Source organism: Pelodiscus sinensis, chromosome 2 (assembly GCF_052426305.1).
Source record: "Pelodiscus sinensis isolate ZL-2025 chromosome 2, ASM5242630v1, whole genome shotgun sequence".
NCBI classification, from domain to species: domain Eukaryota; kingdom Metazoa; phylum Chordata; order Testudines; family Trionychidae; genus Pelodiscus; species Pelodiscus sinensis.
The window spans coordinates 131,828,961-131,846,701 of record NC_143053.1 but is presented as its reverse complement, the minus strand read 5'-3'; the positions used below and the strand labels follow the sequence as shown (position 1 = coordinate 131,846,701).

The window sequence follows — 17,741 nt, the reverse complement described above, 5'->3', positions numbered from 1 at the left end:
CCCAGCAGGGTCTTAGCAACTGACTGAACTGGAAGCACATAGCCTACAAGCAAAGAGCAGGTTGCTGATCTGTAATCCTGTTCTGTGTTCTTTACAGAATAAAACCTGTTCCTGGTAGCTTGTCTGAGTGGGTCTGGTATGAGGTGCACATATTGAGGGTGCTTCTACAGTGCATCCTTATTCTGGAATAACAATGCTAGCATCTACACAGCAATTCTGTTACTTTGAAAGAAAATCGAAATAATGGATGGCTTTTTCCAATGTTTGTAAACCTCATTGTACAAGGAATAACGTCTCTTCTGAAATAGCTGTTTTGGAAGAGGGTGTGTGTGGATGCGGCCCAGGGAGTTTTTTTGGAATAAGGGACCTCCAGGAAATCCCACAGATGCCCTGCTGACCACTCTGTCCACACTCCTCAGGACCCGATAGTTCCTCTTCCCCTGAAGCTCTTAAAGCTGCAGACACAGGGAAAAGAGCTTGTGGCAGGAAGCTGGCCGCCACAGCACAGCTGCCACTGCACATCATCTAGCCAGCATGACAGACCCTCAAGCCTCCAGGAAGGCAGCTGTACGTGGCTGCTCAAAGGCCCTTCCCTCCTGGCTGGGCAGTGCCTAGGCGGGCACTGAAGCAGTCCTTGCTGGGGTCGACGTGTCCAGCATATGGCATCATTAGGCACGGCACGAGGGAGGCTGCATCCCCCACAATGCACAGTGGCATGTCCATGTCCTCGACCTTAATGCTGCACTTGGGGAACAAAGCATCAGCTTCCAGCTTCTGGAAAAGGCTGGTGTTTCTGAACATGAGGACATTGTGGTCCTTTCCCAATCAGACGACAAAGATCTCCAAAGACTGGCTGCAGTGGTCGACCAGGGCCTGTAGGACCATCGAAAAGTATCCCTCAGGTGAATGTATTGCGATGCCCAGTGATCAGGGGCCCAGATAGGGATGTGGGTGCCATCAATAGTCACCCTGTACAGTTGGGGAAGCCCATGGCAGCAAAGCCGGTAATGATGGGGTCCACGTCGCCAAGGTGGATGACCCTGTGCAGCAGGACAGCGTTGATGGCCCTCACCACCTGCAGAAAGAGACAAACAAATAAACAAAGGGGTGTCAGAGCCCTTGGGAGGTCCCTGAGCTCTTCCCCCCCCAATCCTTTCCAAACATACCAGGAGCACACCTTATATAGCTTGACCCCCTGGCAGGGATAGATGAGGGTGGGACTGGAGAACCGCCCAGGGACAGGGACTTCCTCTCCACTCTCCCCCACCCACACACTACCAACTCCCTCTTTCCCTAGGCTCCATCTTTCCACTATTCCCCCCCATCCTGGGACTGCAGCCCAAGAGTGCCATACCTGCATGTCGAGGGCCCCAACGGTCAACTTCCCCACGGTTCCCAATGACTCAGTAACTGTCCAGCGCGGCGAGCTTCCAAATGGCAATAGCGACCCACTTCTCCAGAGGTCTCATCTGCATGTCCCATCATGAGAGAGCTGGGGCGAGCCAGGCACACAGCTCCAGGAACATGTCCTTTCTCATATGGAAATTCTGGAGCCATTGCTGGTTGTTCCACCACTCCATCATGAACTGGTCCCACCATTCAAAACTTGTGTCTAGCCGCTAGAAGCAGCACTCGATAGTGGGGTGTATCTGAAAGAGCTGTGCTCCTAGATACATGTTGAGGGTCTCCTCAAACAGGGTCATGCTCCTGAAGGGCTTGGAGTGCAGCCTGCAGAAACTGCTGCAGAAACTTGCAGCACAACAGTCAGGGGCCGTCACATGCACAGAGGCAGCTCCAGTTCCAGAGCTAGGAGTGCTGAGGTGTCCAAAAACAGGGCAACCAAAGCACACAGTGGAAGTGCTTTGCTGTCCCTCAGGGTATGTCTACACTACCCCGCTAGTTCGAACTAGCGGGGTAATGTAGGCATACCGCACTTGCAAATGAAGCCCGGGCTTTGAATTTCCCGGGCTTCATTTGCATAAGCCAGCCGGCGCCCGAACTATCTGTACGCCTCGTGGAACGTACAGAATGGCTTGCTAGTTCGAACTATCTAGCCCGTGCCGCGTGTAGCCGCGCGGCACAGGGTTCGAACAAGCCGGCATTTAAAAATGGTGCCGGCTGGCTTATGCAAATGAAGCCTGGGAAATTCAAATCCCGGGCTTCATTTGCAAGTGCGGTATGCCTACATTACCCCGCTAGTTCGAACTAGGGTGGTAGTGTAGACATACCCTCAGAGAGCTAGGCAAGCAGGAGAAGAACCTGAGAAATGGCTGTACAGGGGAGTCCCTTTAAACATGCATCTCAGATAGCCTCAGGCAGAAGTTCCAGGCAGTCACTACTGACCTAATGCCCTGCCTGAACCTGTTCTGGTGGTCTTAAATGCGAGATAGCATCCAATCAGTGTGGACGCTCTATTTCAAAATAGCAAATCACTATTTTGATGCACTTTTTGTGTATACACACTATTTCATAATAAACTCTTTTCTAGAATAGCTTATACCAAAATGAGCGTACAGTGTAGATGTACTCTGACATACAACGTAGAGTACACAAAAGAGCCTCAGGCCTAGTCTCCCAAAGTTGTGTAAAAAGTCACAAGGCTTTCCCTTACGTTGAATAATCTTATACTGGGCTAGTGGGCAGGAGGGGCTACACTATGAACACTCCAAACAGCTGGTGAATGATGGCTGCTATGACTCTACAATGGACATGTAACCAGGTAACATGATGCTGGATGCCATATTGGGATGTCAGTATTTTTCCACAAACTGCTCTGAAAACCAACCTTTAGGAGCAAATGGTTCCCACCATATAAAGCAATGTATGGCAGGAAGCCATTTCATCTGGTGTTCTTCACTTTCCATCCAAGAAGTAACCTGGAAACATCTGAGGAAAAAAGATTGATCTGCTCGATCCAGGCTAAAGGGTCCTGTGAAGAAGCAATTGGGGATTCTAAGCTGTAAAGCAAATACAGTTTGCCTCTTAAGAATCTGCAGCCTGCTTGTATAATCTCTTAGGGTAAACTTCTTAGTGTATGAAGCGTAGTTTCATGTTGTGTTTATTTACTAGGTAGTTTTCTTTGATTTGTTTGTTATCACTTATAACCATTTAAAATGTATCTTTTCCAGTTAATAAATCTGTTTCTGCTTTACCTAAGCCAGTGGGTTGGACTGAGGTGTGTGAAAATCATAACATACGGACCACAGGCTGTTGTATACTCCTCTCCACAGTGAGGAATGAAGCAAATTTTATGAGCTTATGATGCACAGTTCCATGCGCAGCATGAAACAATATAATTTGAGGTTTATACTACAGAGTGGGTGCATGCCTGAGTACCTAGCAATTGCCCTTGCTGTAGCCTTCCTATGTCTCAAAGTTGCCACAGGACTATTCATTGGCCACAACTAACAAAAAAAAATAGTATCATAAAGCTTCCGTGGGCAAAACCCACATGGTCAGATGAGCTTCCTATGCGTAACTGTTCAGAAAGCCTGCATATAACTGGATGTGTATGCCTTTATCTGTATGTTTGTTGGTGAAAGTGCAGGATGGAAAGTATAATGGACAGGAGGAGTTCTGACCTGGGGTTATACTCAGATAGCTAGCAAAGATGTTGGGCAGGATGCTAGGAGAACCAATAGAGATAGGGGGATAAAATTTGAATTTGATATAGATTCCTTGTCTGCTTTCTTTGTGTGGGAGAGAAAAACCAGGAGTTGAGAGAGACAGAATGATTTAAACCCAGGCAGGACTACCATGTCCCCAAGGAATTTGGAGCATGAGAGTAGACTGAACAAAGAGGAGATTGGAAGTACGTAAAAGGGAAAAAAGTGGATCTAGTCACATTCAGGGTATTTTCTCTTTGTTTTGTGGTTTGGTTTGAACTGCTCTGTGTGAATCTATGCCTCCCCTCCCCATTTACAACCTCACATTGTTCCCAGAGACTTTTCTCTGTGTTTTCAGTAGTTGTTCTGTAACATCTAGCAACCAAGTTTATCTTTTGTTTTGTAATAATAATCACTTTTTTTTAAGATGATCATTTGATTCTTGTCCTGGAAGGTCTGTCTGTGTATATCTGCATGCCTCAGACTCAGCTACCAGAGACTGCAGCTTGTTTTCTTTTCAAGCTTTTTTGCAGCAAAAGAGGTTGGGATACCACTGGGGGTTTCAAGTGTTCACCCCTGGCTTTTAGGGATAAAAAATCATTTGATGATGGCAGCTGGTTTGTTTATTTCTCAGAGTCACCGAATCTGTGATCTTGGGAAGTTTTGGTAATCGGTGCTTGTAAAGGCAAGGTTTTTAAGCCGTTTTGCACTTTCTGCACTCCAAGTGCCAGAGTGGAACAGACCTGACAAAGAGCTTGGCAGCTGATCACTGCAGTACAATGTGAAAGGGAGCCTTGACGGTTGGGTCAGAGGTTCAGTGGTACCTTAGTTCCTGGTGGTACCCCAGGGGAAACCCATCACACTATTATATAATTAAATAGCACTTGGGACACTTGATTTGGCTTCAAATCATAGTAAAACCTCCTTTTCCACAATAAACCCTCAGTTTTACGTTATTTAGGGTATGTCTACACTACAGCACTAATTCAAACTAACTTAATTCGAATTAGTTAATTCGAACTAAGCTAATTTGAACTGGTGCATCTAGACCTAAAAAATAGTTTGAATTAGCATTTTGCTAATTCGAACTAGCATGTCCACATGGAGTGGACCCTGAACCGAAGTTAAGGTTGGCCGGAAGCAGTGCTGGCAGGGCATCAGGTTAGGACTTAGAGCGTGGAGCTGCTGTCTCAGGCTAGCCGAGGGCTGTGCTTAAAGGGACCCAACCCCCACCCCGGACAGACAGTTCTCAGGGTTCCCCGCCTGCTTTTCTACATCGATGATGGACAGCAAAGCAGTCCTGTCTTGGAGTGCCCTGAATGCCCACACCCGGCACATCACAGCACTCAGCCATCAGCCCGGCTGCACTTGCCGCAGGCTGCCATCCGGGGGGAGGGGGGGAAACGGAGGACTACAGGAGAGCTTCCACCCTGAGGAGCCCGCAGAGCCACCCCAGTCCTCCCCATCGGGGGCTCATACCCCATTCCTCCCTCACCTCCTTCCACTTACCCCTCCCTAGCCCCCCCTTCCTGATGTACAAAATAAAGGACACGTGTGTTCAAAAATAGAAACTCTCTTTATTTAACAAAATGTGGGGATTAACCTCTGGGGAGACTGGGAAAAGGAGGTGGGAGAGGAGAAGGGGAAACCTGAGAGGAAGGAGCTAGAAGGGGGAAGCCAGGGGAAGAAGGAGGAGGGGAAGTATCAAACTATGGTACGCCATATCTTCAGTACTGTGTACAGATGTGGTCTCCTCACCCCAGAAAAGATATTTTGGCCTTGGAAAGGGTTCCAAAAAGGGCAACTAAAATGATCAGGGGTTTGGAACAGGTCCCATATGAAAATAGGCAAAGAGACTGGGACTTTTTAGCTTAGAAAAGAGGAGACTGAGGGGGGATATGATAGAGGTCTATAAAATCATAAGTGGTGTGGAGAGGGTGCATAAAGAAAAGTTCTTCATTAGTTCCCATAATATGAAATAATATAAGGACTAAAGGACACCAAATGAAAAGAACGGGTAGCAGGCTTCAAACTAATCACAGAAAGTTCTTCTTCACAAAGCAAAATAGTCAACCTTTAAACAGAGTTTAAAGAGAAATTAGATAAAGTGATGGAGGTTGAGTCTATGGAGTGCTATTAGCTAGGGGGTAGAAATGGTGTCCCTGGCCTCTGTTTGTGGAAGGCTGGAGATGGATGGCATGAGACAAATGGCTTGGTTATTGTCTTCGGTCCATCACCTCCAGGGTACGTAGCGTTGGCCGCTGTCGGCAGACAGGCTACTGGGCTAGATGGGCCTTTGGTCTGACCCAGTACGGCCGTTCTTATGTTCTTATGTTCTAAGCTCAGGGTCGGGGGTCTCACTGGACCACCTTGATTTTCATGCAAACTTGCTCCTGGGTGGCCAGGCTGGCAGCTATCCTGCCCTAGACAGCCACTTTTCTGTGCCTAGTGCGGAGGTTGTGGACGTTGGAGGCCTCCCCCCAAACCTGGATGAGGTCCACGATGTCCGCACTAGACCAGGCAGGCACCCGCCTCTTGTGGCCCCAGGCAGGCTCTTGGGAGCCGCCAGCCTGGTCCCGGGAAGAGGTAGATGGTTGGGTGGCAGCGGGTGGCTGGCTCGTGCCGTGCCAGTTGCATGGTCTGCTGGCTGGGTGCTGGCAGGCTTGCACCTGGCACGGGCACTTTAGCCAGACCGTGCCCCTTTAAGGGCTCCGGGGCTGGGAGGGGGGCAGAAGAGTTTCCCTGGTTGTGCCCAGAGTGGCCACCAGGGCAAGCTGGGAAGGGCTAGTCTCCAACTAGTTCGAATTAAGTGGCTACACAGCCCTTAATTCGAACTACTTAATTCGAACTAGGCGTTAGTCCTCGTAGAATGAGGTTTACCTAGTTTGAATTAAGCGCTCTGCTAGTTCGAATTAAGTTCGAACTAGCGGTTTGCATGTGTAGCGCCTATTAAAGTTAATTCGAACTAACAGCTGTTAGTTCGAATTAACTTTGTAGTGTAGACATACCCTTTGTAAGTAAAAAGTAAGTTATTCCTTTAAGTTTACCAGCTGTAATCAAATGTTTGAACAAAGTTTTTGGTCAATACAAACCTTAAGGATATTGCATCCTATTGTTTATATAAGAAATAGTCACATGATACTGAGTGATGTGGTGAGCACAATTAGCTTTTACTGTTGTCTTAAGCCTAACTCAGTGGAGGTGGTTTGATTTTAAAAATGCATCTTAGAGGACAGCTAGGTTGTCACCCCCCTCTGCAAAATGGAAGAAAAAGGATTCCAAGAGGCCAAGTTTCTACTTCTTAAAAAATCTCCCATTGTTGTTAAATCCATTTTACCTCATGGCACAAATACAGCATCATTCAAATATGTTGAGAAAAGGAGTGGGGGGGGGGGGGGGGGATGTTGTTGGTGCGTGTGAGAGCAGGAGAAAAAGGACTGTAGTAAAAATAAGACAGCTTATGTTTGACATCTGATTAAAAGAACCCTGGGCCTCCACTAGCCTTTACTGATTGTCAGAGGGGCTAAATCTGTTTTTCAACTCTAAATTGATGTAAATGGTTTAGGCTTTCAGGCCTTAGGAAGGGGCATTGAATGCTAAGATCCATGAGAGGGCTATAGTCCTCCATGTCCACTCTAGTTTGATTCTAAAAACATTTAATCAGCTAATGAACAGCCATTTCACCTGGATTACCTTGAAGATTTTAAAGCCATTGGCAAATCAAGATGTGAGCAAAGTCATTCTTATCCTCATGCATTCAAATTACCAGATATTTCTAGTGTTCTTCTGGAAAAAAGTCATGTGCCTGAACAATTACATTAATTGGATGGCCCATTACAAAACTAGTCTTCCTTATATTTAACACGTAATTCACATCAAAAGTAGGGCTGTCAAGAGATTAAAAAATTTAATCGTGATTAATTAACAGCTATTAAATGTGCGATTAATTTCAATTAAAAAATGTAATGACAATTAAACACATGATTAATCGTGTGCACCTCCGGGCAGTGCTGCATGGAGCCTAGGATCAGCTAGATCCTGGGCTCAATGCAGCGCTGCCACTTTGAAGCGTCAGGGCAATGTTTCCAAGGGGCAGTGCAAGGTGGAGCCTGGAGTCAGATGAAGTTTTCAGCTGACCCCGGGCTCCATGCAGCGCTGTCTCTTGAAGCGCCGCGGTGGCACATGAAAGAGGCAGTGCAACACGGAGACCGGGGTCAGCTGAAAACTTCTTTAGTCTTTAAAGTGCTATCAGACTATTTGATGTTTTTTTAAGTTTACCCCCTGAAGCTTCAGAAATAATCAAGTCATCCTTATATTCTACTAGCAATGGAGCAAAAGTTAAAACAGATTCCTGAATTTGCTCTATTATTTGAAACACAAATTAATTCCCCTACATAATGTTAAATAATTTATAATTTAATTAGTATATTATATTAGTATATTATAATATATTATTTTACACTCAAGAAAAGTTATCAATGTAATCCAGATTGAGTTGAAGCAAGTCTGAGTTCATTACAGCTCCCAGATATCACTTTGTTAGCTGGAGAGCAGGTTTTTCTACTCTGCAGTAGAGTAGGTATCTTAACTATTACCATATATCATCCATTATGAGGTAGTTCTACATGACAGACAAAGCGGAAAGGCAGAAGCAGCAGGAGGAAGACTACTACATGCTCCATTAACTTCCTATAAAATGAGTAGCCTGAAGCTCTCAGAAAAGCTTTTCTGGTTTTGTAGGTTGCCTTAATCTGGTTAATGCTTTCTACTGTTTCTGGAAATAAAGCAACTGCTTTGTATAAAAAGCAATTGAGCCATGAGGCCCAATTTACTGAGTATTTGAACTGTCCATGTGTTACTGTGTTTTAGCTATAGGGACAAGAATCAGGTTGGAGAGGAGACAAAAAAAGCATGTTATTTTCTAATGAAGTCAGGAAAATACTCAGACTACATGATTGTTCTATTGTTAATCAATCACTGCACTGGTTAATGAAGTTCATTATAGCAAAGTGGAATACAGAGTGCTTTGGTTCAACATGAAAATGCTTTGAATTTCCAAACTCATGAGCTGCGTCTAGACTGGCATAATTTTGTGTAAATACTTTTAACGGAAAAGTTTTTCTGTTAAAAGTATTTGCACAAGACAGCGTCTAGATTGGTCCTGGAGTCATCGTTAGAATGATGCGCTTTTGCGCAAAAGCGCATCTACATCGGCAGGATGCTTTTGCGCAAAAGCAGAAGCCCGGAACCATTTTGAAGAGGGCAAAAGGGCACCAGCCCTTTCTGGGGGCGGGGGCTGGAGCTCCTTTGAAACACGTGCTTAAAGGGATCTCCCTGGCCAGCTGTTTCTCTCCTGCTGCGTACTATAGGACCTCTTGCAGGAACTGACAGCCGTAGCAGTTTTGTGGTTGCCCTCTGCCTTTTTGGACACCACTGTCTTGTGCCTTTTTGTGCCTTTGGCTGATTTTTTTCCATCTACCTTGTTTTTTGTGCCTTGGAGCTAGGGGTGGCCATGTGCCTGCTCTGGCCCCTTGCGGCCATTTTGGAGTAACTGCAGCTGGCGCTCCAGGCTCCTCTTCCAGGACCTTGAGATGCAGATCGCTCTGGACTCCCTCACCAGGGAGGCCATGGCGTCCCTGTGGCATCCCTAGCCCACCATGGAGAGGCCACTCTTGAGACTGGACACCAGTACCGACTGGTGGGACCGGCTGGTCCTTGGGCAATGGGACGACCAGCAATGGCTCCAGAACTTCCGCATGCAAAAGCAGACGTTCCTGGAGCTATGTGCCTGGCTCGCCCCTGTGCTCCAGAGAAGCACCACCCGGCTGTGGGCACCCATCCCCGTGGACAAGAGGGTCACCATCACACTGTGGAAGCTGGCCACCCCGGACAGCTACCGATCGGTGGCACACCAGTTTGGGGTGGGCAGATCGACCATCGGTGCCGTCCTGATAGAGGTAAGTCCTAGGGGGAGTGGGATGGGGGGAGGGTGCTGCACTCCATGCCAAGGGGCAGGCAAGACTCCAGACTGGGTCACTCAGGGGTTTGGGCCGTCCCTCCCTTGCACAGGCCTGCTGGTGGGGGGAGGGCATGGGGCAACGGGGCCCTGGTGTGTGTGTGTGCATGAGGACAGAGGGCATCACGGGGGGGGGGGGCCAAGAGGGCACACATTCATCCTTTCATCCTGCCTGATGTGTTCCCGTGTTTCTCTGCACCCTTCTGCAGGTCGTCCATGCCATCAATGACGTCCTGCTCCCGAGAGTGATCCTCCTGTGCGATGTGGAGGCTATGATGACTGGTTTCGCTGCCCTCGGGTTCCCCAACTGCGGGGGAGCCCTGGATGCAACCCACATCCCCGTCCATGCCCCGGAGCATCGAGCGGCCCATTAACAGAAAGGGGTACTTCTCAATTGTACTCCAGGTCCTCATGGACCACCATGGCCGCTTCCTGGACGTTTATGCGGGCTGGTCCATCAGGGCACATGACGCCCACATCCTCCAGAACTCCAGCCTGTTTCGCAGGCTGGAGGCGGGCACTTACTTTCCCCAGCGGGAATTTGCTGTCAGGGACGTGCCCATGCCCACCTGTGTTGTGGGGGATGCGGACTACCCCCTGCTGCCTTGGCTAATGTGGCCCTACACGGGGTGGCTGGACCACAACTGGGCCCAGTTCAATGACCGCCTCAACCGGGCCTGCAACCAAGTCGAGTGCACCTTCGGGCGGTTGAAAGCCCGGTTCCGTTGCTTGCTCACGTCTCGCGATGAGTGAGCAGAATGTCCCGGAGGTAGTGGCCGCGTGCTGCATGCTCCACAATCTCGTGGAGCTTAGGGGGAAGGCATTCCTCCCGGCATGGACGGCAGGCGAGGGCCAGGCCTACGAACAGCCCCACACAGCTGCCATCCGCCAGGCGCACCATGATGGGGTGCGCATCCGGGAGGCCCTGACAGACATGTTCTCCCAGGCCCCATAGTAGGGTTACCTCTGTCTCTCTTTACAACTCCCTCCCATCCCTAACCCTTCCCCTGTCCCCTCCCCTTACCCTTCCAATAAATAACAACACAGGTTTTTTTTAAACACAAGCTTGGAACTTTTTATTTACAATGGGGAGCGGGGAGATGTAGGACGGGAGGGGGAGGAGACTTTGAACTGGGAGAGGGAGGAGCAACTTCTGGGAGGGGTGGCCCCTGCGACTGCTTCTGTGGGGGCAGACCTGCACATGGGGGGTCAGGCCGTGTCAGGGCAGGCAGCACAGGGAGGTAGGCAGGAGGGGCCATTGCAGGAGTGGCTATTGCAGGAGGGGCAGGAGCAGGAGGGGGCATGGGCAGTGCTAGGGGAGAGATGGCGGGTGCATGGGGTAAGGCCATGCCATAGTGAATGGTATGGCCAATGTGTGCGGTGAGCGTGGATATGGCATCCACCATGCGCATGCTCTGGGCCTGGAAGGCGGCCTGGAAGGTGTTCGACAGCCTGCACGTGGCGCCGAAGGAGCTGGTCCTGCTGCCGGACCCGCTGCCTTGGTGGTTGGGCAGTGGGGGTGCTGCCGCTGCCGCAGGGCTGGAGGGTCCCCTGCTTTTGCTTGGTCCCACTGCAGGGAAGAGAAGAAAGGATGCGTCAGTCAGGCAGCCAGGCCACTGTCCCCACACCTCATGCCCTCCACCCATGAGCCCAGGTGACACCACAGTAGTGTGGCTTGGGCCCACTTGGTTACCCCCCTGGCCTTCTGTTGTATGTTTGCATACAGGACCGCCCCTGGAGTAGGGTCCTCCTCCATGTATTGTAACCACCGGTCTGTGTCCTGGCCCCGTGGAGGGTGGGAGGGCGCTTGTGTTGTCTTCACCTGTGGAACTCCCTGCTGGTGGAGGCTGTGAGGCTTTGGGCTAATCAATGGTGTTTGACAGGGAGCGAGATGAATCCCCACACAGTGCCTGGGAGCACATCTGTCAGATGTGGTCTGGGCTCTCAGATCCCCATCGCATGGGATGTCTCCTGGACGGAACCAGGAGAGTGACTGGGGAGTGTACCATCCTTGCAGCGAAACTCAGGTGGCTCTAGGGCCAGCCCGAGCGCTTACCTCCTTCCCCCTCCCGTTAGCCCTCACACACGTAGCCCAGGGACATGTGTAGCTACAGTGGGGACTTCCCTTGGGGAGCCAGCCAAGGCACCGGGAGCATGGAACAGCGTGCCGTTCCGCGTGCTGCACTCTTGTGGAGATGTGTGGCTCTAGCCTGAGTCCCTGGGACCCTGGCTGGTTCCAGCCGGCATCCACCCTTCCCCCCTGGTCCTACCGCATGTGAGAGAGCAGCATGGTCCCAGGCGTGCCCTGCAGCTGCCTGCCGCAGCCATGTCCCACTCGGTTACCAGGCTGCACATGGTTGCACATGCTGCTTCCTGCCTAATGCTTCACAGCGTGCAGCTCACGCGGCCTGAGTGACATGCTGTCCTCCTTCCCCCTCCGGGTGCCTGGCTCCCGCCCTCACTCCCCGCCTTTGTGATTGCAAAGTGTAACACTCACCGGTGGATCCATTCTCCGTCTCTGAGGATGCACGGGAGACGTTGGGACTGCCGGAGGGGGCCTACTGGGTGGCAGTACTGGCCTTGTCCTCCGATGCACTGCTGTATCCTTCTCCTGCCTTGGTAGTCCTAGTGACGGGGGGCACATGCTGCTGTCCACGGGGACACCTGATGCCTTCTGGTGCTGGCTGGCCCAGGATAGTGTGGAGCCGTTGGTAATGGGGGCAGGTGTCGGCTCCTGCCCCCTGGCCCTCACTGGCCTGGACGTAGCCAAGGCACAGCATTTTGACTTTAGCCCGGACTTGTTCCAGGGCCTGGGCTGGATGGCCCTGCTGGGCGAGTGCGTGGGCCATGCGGGAAAAGATCTCCGCGTTCCGGCACTGGAAGCAGGTCTCATGCAGGTCCTCCTCCTCCTTCCAGAGGTCCATGAGGGCTTCCAGCTCCCCCGGGGACCAGGATGGGGCCCTTTTTTTTCTGGCCCTGGGGGCCTCCTGTGCTGGGGGTGCGGGTGGCTGGTCCCCACCTGGAGCTGCCATCCTGCTTGGGGGGGTGTCTGCTGGATGGCAGGGGCCATGTGGCAGAGCTGTGCCCAGAGGTCTGAGAAGGGCTCCTGCCTTGTGACCTCAGCAGCCGGCATCTGCGTCTGCTTTAAGGAGGCTCGGGTTACCAGGAAGTCTGAGAGCTGATTGTGGCTATGGAGCCTCCGAGTGTCCACTAGGTTTTTTTTTCGTTTAGCCTGCTTTTGCGCAAAACGTCTTAGCTGCCTGTCTACACTGGCCCTTTTGTGCAAAAACATTTCCGCAAGAGGGCTTTTTCCCCAAACGGGAACGTCAAAGCATTTGCGCAAGAAGCACTGATTTCAGACAGTAGAACGTCAGTGCTTTTGCGCAAAAGCAAGCGGCCAAAGTAGACAGCTGGCAAGTTAGATCTTGCCAGTCTAGACGCACCCTAACAGATTAAAGACTGTCAGATGTATAGAGGCTCCATGCATCTGATAATGTGGGTTTTACTTCTGAGAACTTATGCCCAAATAAATGTTTTAGTTTTTAAGGTGCCACAGGGACTCCTCATTGTAATATCAGCAATAAACAAAATTATTTTTCACGCCGATCTTAATAAAAAAATCAGAATATTATAACTACGATTATAAATATTTTAGAAAATTACTGAATACCCAGGTTGGTTTGTGTGTGTGGGGGGTGGGGGGGAGGGGAGAGGGGTTTGAAGTGGAGGGGGAGGAACCTTAGGAAAGTGTAGTGACTGTTTTCTCCACGTGCAAGCACAGAATCTCCAAAGATGAAGCCAGACCAGAGAATGGGCTGGTTATATTAGTTCAATGGTAAAACAGCAGACTGCACATTTTACCGGGCAGGTCAGGGACAGGTCCACCAACAGAACCAGAGATTAAAAGAGCAGCGGCGATAGCTGGAGGCTTAGGCCCCTTTGAATTGCTGTTGGAGCACCACTCTGCAGCTATGAGGGCTGGGCGGGGAGGGAAGGGGGAAGCACACTACAGTCTGGGTGGCACTAAGGGCTGACTGCCCTCAGCTCTGCCCCTTCCAGGGGCACAAAGACAGATCCCCCACACACCTTGCCCTGGGGCCCATGGTGGCTGTCAGTACCCTGGTCAGGCATGAACAGTAAATCTTTTCTGCTCAATGGACTACTTGGAGAAGGACTGGATAAACATGAATTTCAGTTACCTTGCAATCAATACAGAACAATCGCAGACTCACAGAGATTGTCTTGTTATTCAACCCTTTCACAGCCATAGTTCAATTCAGTACTACTTGGGTTCACTGTACCTTATTAAGCTGTCAACACTGTCAGGATCTTGTGCTGCCACTGTACCAATAACAGTTCCAATCTTTGCATTTTCATAAACTTCCATGACATAGAAAGGCATAGAGAAGATTGGCGGTTCATCCACATCCCCAACAATGATCTTCAGCATTGTTACATCTTTAAATGGTCCCAAGTGTGAAAAGCGGAAATCAAGGTGTGTATTTGCGCCTTCTATATTAAGAGTATAGGATTTCTTTTTTTCATAGTTGAGAGGCTGTTGGGAGAAGAAAGATATGACAGTAATATGTTGTGCCTTCGTTTAACTTACCTGCAAACAAAATTTTTTTCAGTTTTGTTAGAAAGACAATTAGAGAATGTCTACACTCTACTAAACCACATACAGCTGCCCTTTAGCAACTCATTTGGGCTTATGGGCCTATAAAATTGCACTGTAGAGGTTTGGGCTAGGACAAAACACAGGAAAAAAATTCTAAATGTATATTTCACTTCTTTTTACATCCATTCACCCATTGAATCATAAGTACAAATTAAATTACAATAATGAAATGCTAACTTTGCAACTATACATTCAAAGTCAGGAAACATACAATTTATGGTTGAATATACAATCTTAGTTCTGCCTTCTAGTGTTATTAATGTTTCTTAATAAAGTTTTCTTTAAACAATTTTAGATATTCATGTTTACCATCTGGTACTAGTGTGTAGTACTGGGTGTAAATAAGACAAAAGGGCTGCATCCTCATAATTTTGTGAAAAATTCTGAGAGCTAAGCAGGGGAAAGGTGGTAATAACCAGGCCTAAGAATGATTGCAATTACCTTGCAATCAATATAGTACAATCCCAGGTTCACAGAGACTGGTCTGTTATTCTAGATGCAAAGTGAACACATTCCATATGATGCAAGCACATGTGCGCTGTGCTAATGTGCTAACTTAATGGAAGTATTCTATTACAATGATTTTCAGACTATGGGTCCTGACCCAGTACAGCGTTGCAGAATGTCACGCTCTGGGTCATCTTGCTGTAGGGTGACCAGGTGACCAGCGGGGGTGCTAAGGTAGGTTTCTTGCCTGCCAGGAATAGAAGAACACGCTGCACCCTGGAAGTGGACAGCAGCTAGTCTGGCACCTAGGCAAGATGGCTCCATTCATTGCTCCCACACATGCACCAGTTCTTCAGTCCCATTGACTGGGATTTATGGCCAATGAGAGCTGGGGGCAGTGCATGTGTGCAAGATCAGTGCGCAGAGCCACTTGCACACCTCTGCTGCGCACCGCTAGAAGCCTGCCTTAGCACTCCTGCTGCACTGATGTCCAGGTACAGCTGGAGGTAAGCCAGTGTCCCAACCCCACACCCCAGTCCTCTTCCCCAGCCCTGAGTCCCTCCCCACCTGGAGCCTGCTCTTATACCCCAAACGCCTCATCCCCAGCCCTACTTCAGAGCCTATACTCTAGTCAAAGGATATAATTATGTTGGGTTGTGAGCATCTACAATTATCTTTAACTGGGTCATGAGAAAAAAAGTTTGAAAACCACAGTTCTACAGGTTGAACCTTTCTAGTCTGGCACTTTTTGGTATGGCGACATCTGTGGTCCAACATGCTTTTAGTTAGCTGGGTGTTCATTTATCATGGATTTGGCCAAGTTTTCCATGATTCTATAACATTTTTTTACAGCCGCCAATCCTGGCTTTCAGTGTTCTGTGTTGTTATTTAGCTCTAATTTATTCTTAAATGTCTTCTAAGAGCCCAATAAGCAGAAGTAGTATTGGTAATGTTGCTAGACAATATTGACCTCCCGTGGTTCAGCAAATTCTCATATTTGGCACCCATCAGGAGAGGTTCAACCTGTATTATATGTGCTCAAACTGCAGTTTTCCTATATTCATAAACTAGTAAACTTAAAAAACCCCTTAAAGCTACATATACACTGCAGGCTTCTTGTGCAAGAAGGGCCATTCTTGTGCAAAAACGTGCACAGCATCTACACTGTACACACGTTCATGCACAAATAAATTTACAGTAAAGTGTTGGAACAGAGGGCTTCTTGAGCAAGAGTTATTCCTCTTCCCACGAGGAATAAGCCCTCTTGTGCAAGAAGGCAGTGTGGACCGGCAACAGGGGTTTCTTGTGCAAAAAACCCCATGGCTAAAATGGCCATCAGAGCTTTCTTGCGCAAGCAAGTGTCCACACTGCCATGAACGCTCTTGTGCAAAAACACATCTCTTGCGCAAAAGTATATGGCAAGTGTTTTTCTTGCACAAAACAGTTCTTGCATGAGAAGCCTGAAGTGTAGACGTAGCCTAATAGTTTTAAATTAGGAAGGTATTAGTCATCAAAGGATTATATCCATGTTATATTTCATGTCAGTCATTTCAAAAAAGAGAAAGAGGTATTTTTTATTTCAAATGTCTGAAGAGATTGTGTTCAAATTTTTCAGCTAATTCCATCTTTAAGCAGACATCCACACAAGGAAAATTTAAGACCACAGTTTGAATATTTTAAGTTTTGAGAATATGAAAAAGTCGCTTATAATGGAAATGGTTCTAGAACCTCAAAAAAGTTCTAACTGCTTAACAATGTTATCAAGACATTTTGTGAAATTACATAAAAATAAAGCATGCATCTCTTTTTAAGCAATATGCACCACATTTTGTTCTATAAATATAAATATATACACAAATACACACTGAGCTCCCTGTAGGCAGAAACCATACCCTAACAAAGAACTCCACTGAAATCAGGAAAGACTGACTGAGTAGGCCTTAACGCAAGAGTGAAGCCACATTTGAAAGCTATTTAGGTTCATTTCCTATCAACCCAAACACTGGGAATCTAAAACATCATCTAAAACATCAGGAATTGTAATGAACTGGATGTGTGAACCATGGGGGCTAGGTGTTGCAAGTGAAAGAGTGTTTGTTGTGAATATCAAGTCTACAGTATGTTTGGGTGATATTATACAGCATTTAGGTTTGTCTTAAAGTCTGTAATGTGGAGATTTCTTCACTTTCTACTGTGTATGTTGAAAGAAAATAACCTTGTGCAATCTTAATGATAAAGAAATAAACCTCTTTGCAAGGTGTATTTATCATTCAAAATAAATAATTTATGTTGTGGTTAAAAGATTATGTAATTATGTCTCATGTGACATTGTTAGTCAATGGTTTAATAAGTGAACATAAAATGACAATTCATACTGGTAGGCTGTGTCTACACTGGCATGATTTTCTGGAAATGCTTAAAACGGAACAGTTTTCCTTTATAAGTATTTCCGGAAAAAGAGCGTCTACATTGGCAGGATGCTTTTCCGGAAAAAAGCCCCGATTGCCATTTTTGCGATCGGGGATTTTTTGCAGAAAAGACTACTGTGCAGTCTACACTGGCCCTTTTCTGGAACAGTTTTCCGGAAAAAGGACTTTTGCCTGAGCGGGAGCAGCAAAGTTTTTCCGGAAAAGCAGCTGATTTCTTACAGTAGATCGTCAGTGCTTTTCCGGAAATTCAAGGAGCCAGTGTAGACAGCTCGCAGCTTATTCCAGAAAAGCGGCTGCTAGTGTAGACACAGCCCCAGATGGCCTGTTTAGGTAATGATTGGCCAATTACCTCTCTCTCAGCAGTCACTTGATAATGAATAGGATGTTGTAGTCGGCAAGAGTAAGTCTCAGGTCCAACTTTGGGTTCCGAAAGTACAAAGGACATTACACAGGTTTCTGTCAAACACAAGTAGCTGAGGGTACGTCTACACTACAACGTTAATTCGAACTAACTTAGTTCGAATTAGTTAATTCGAACTAAGCTAATACGAACTAACGGAGCTAAA

At 48.0% G+C, this 17,741-nt stretch overlaps 1 protein-coding gene across 4 annotated transcripts in view; it reads right to left on the bottom strand.

Moving 5' to 3' along the window:
• CDH18 (cadherin 18) overlaps positions 1-17,741 on the bottom strand; it is a 1,008,237-nt gene that overhangs the window by 112,463 nt on the left and 878,033 nt on the right. For all 4 annotated transcript variants that reach the window (XM_075921429.2, XM_089776420.1, XM_075921431.2 and 1 more), the window contains one exon: positions 13,923-14,176. In XM_075921429.2, the coding sequence (XP_075777544.1) occupies positions 13,923-14,176 (254 nt within the window). The remainder of the gene's footprint in view (positions 1-13,922; positions 14,177-17,741) is intronic.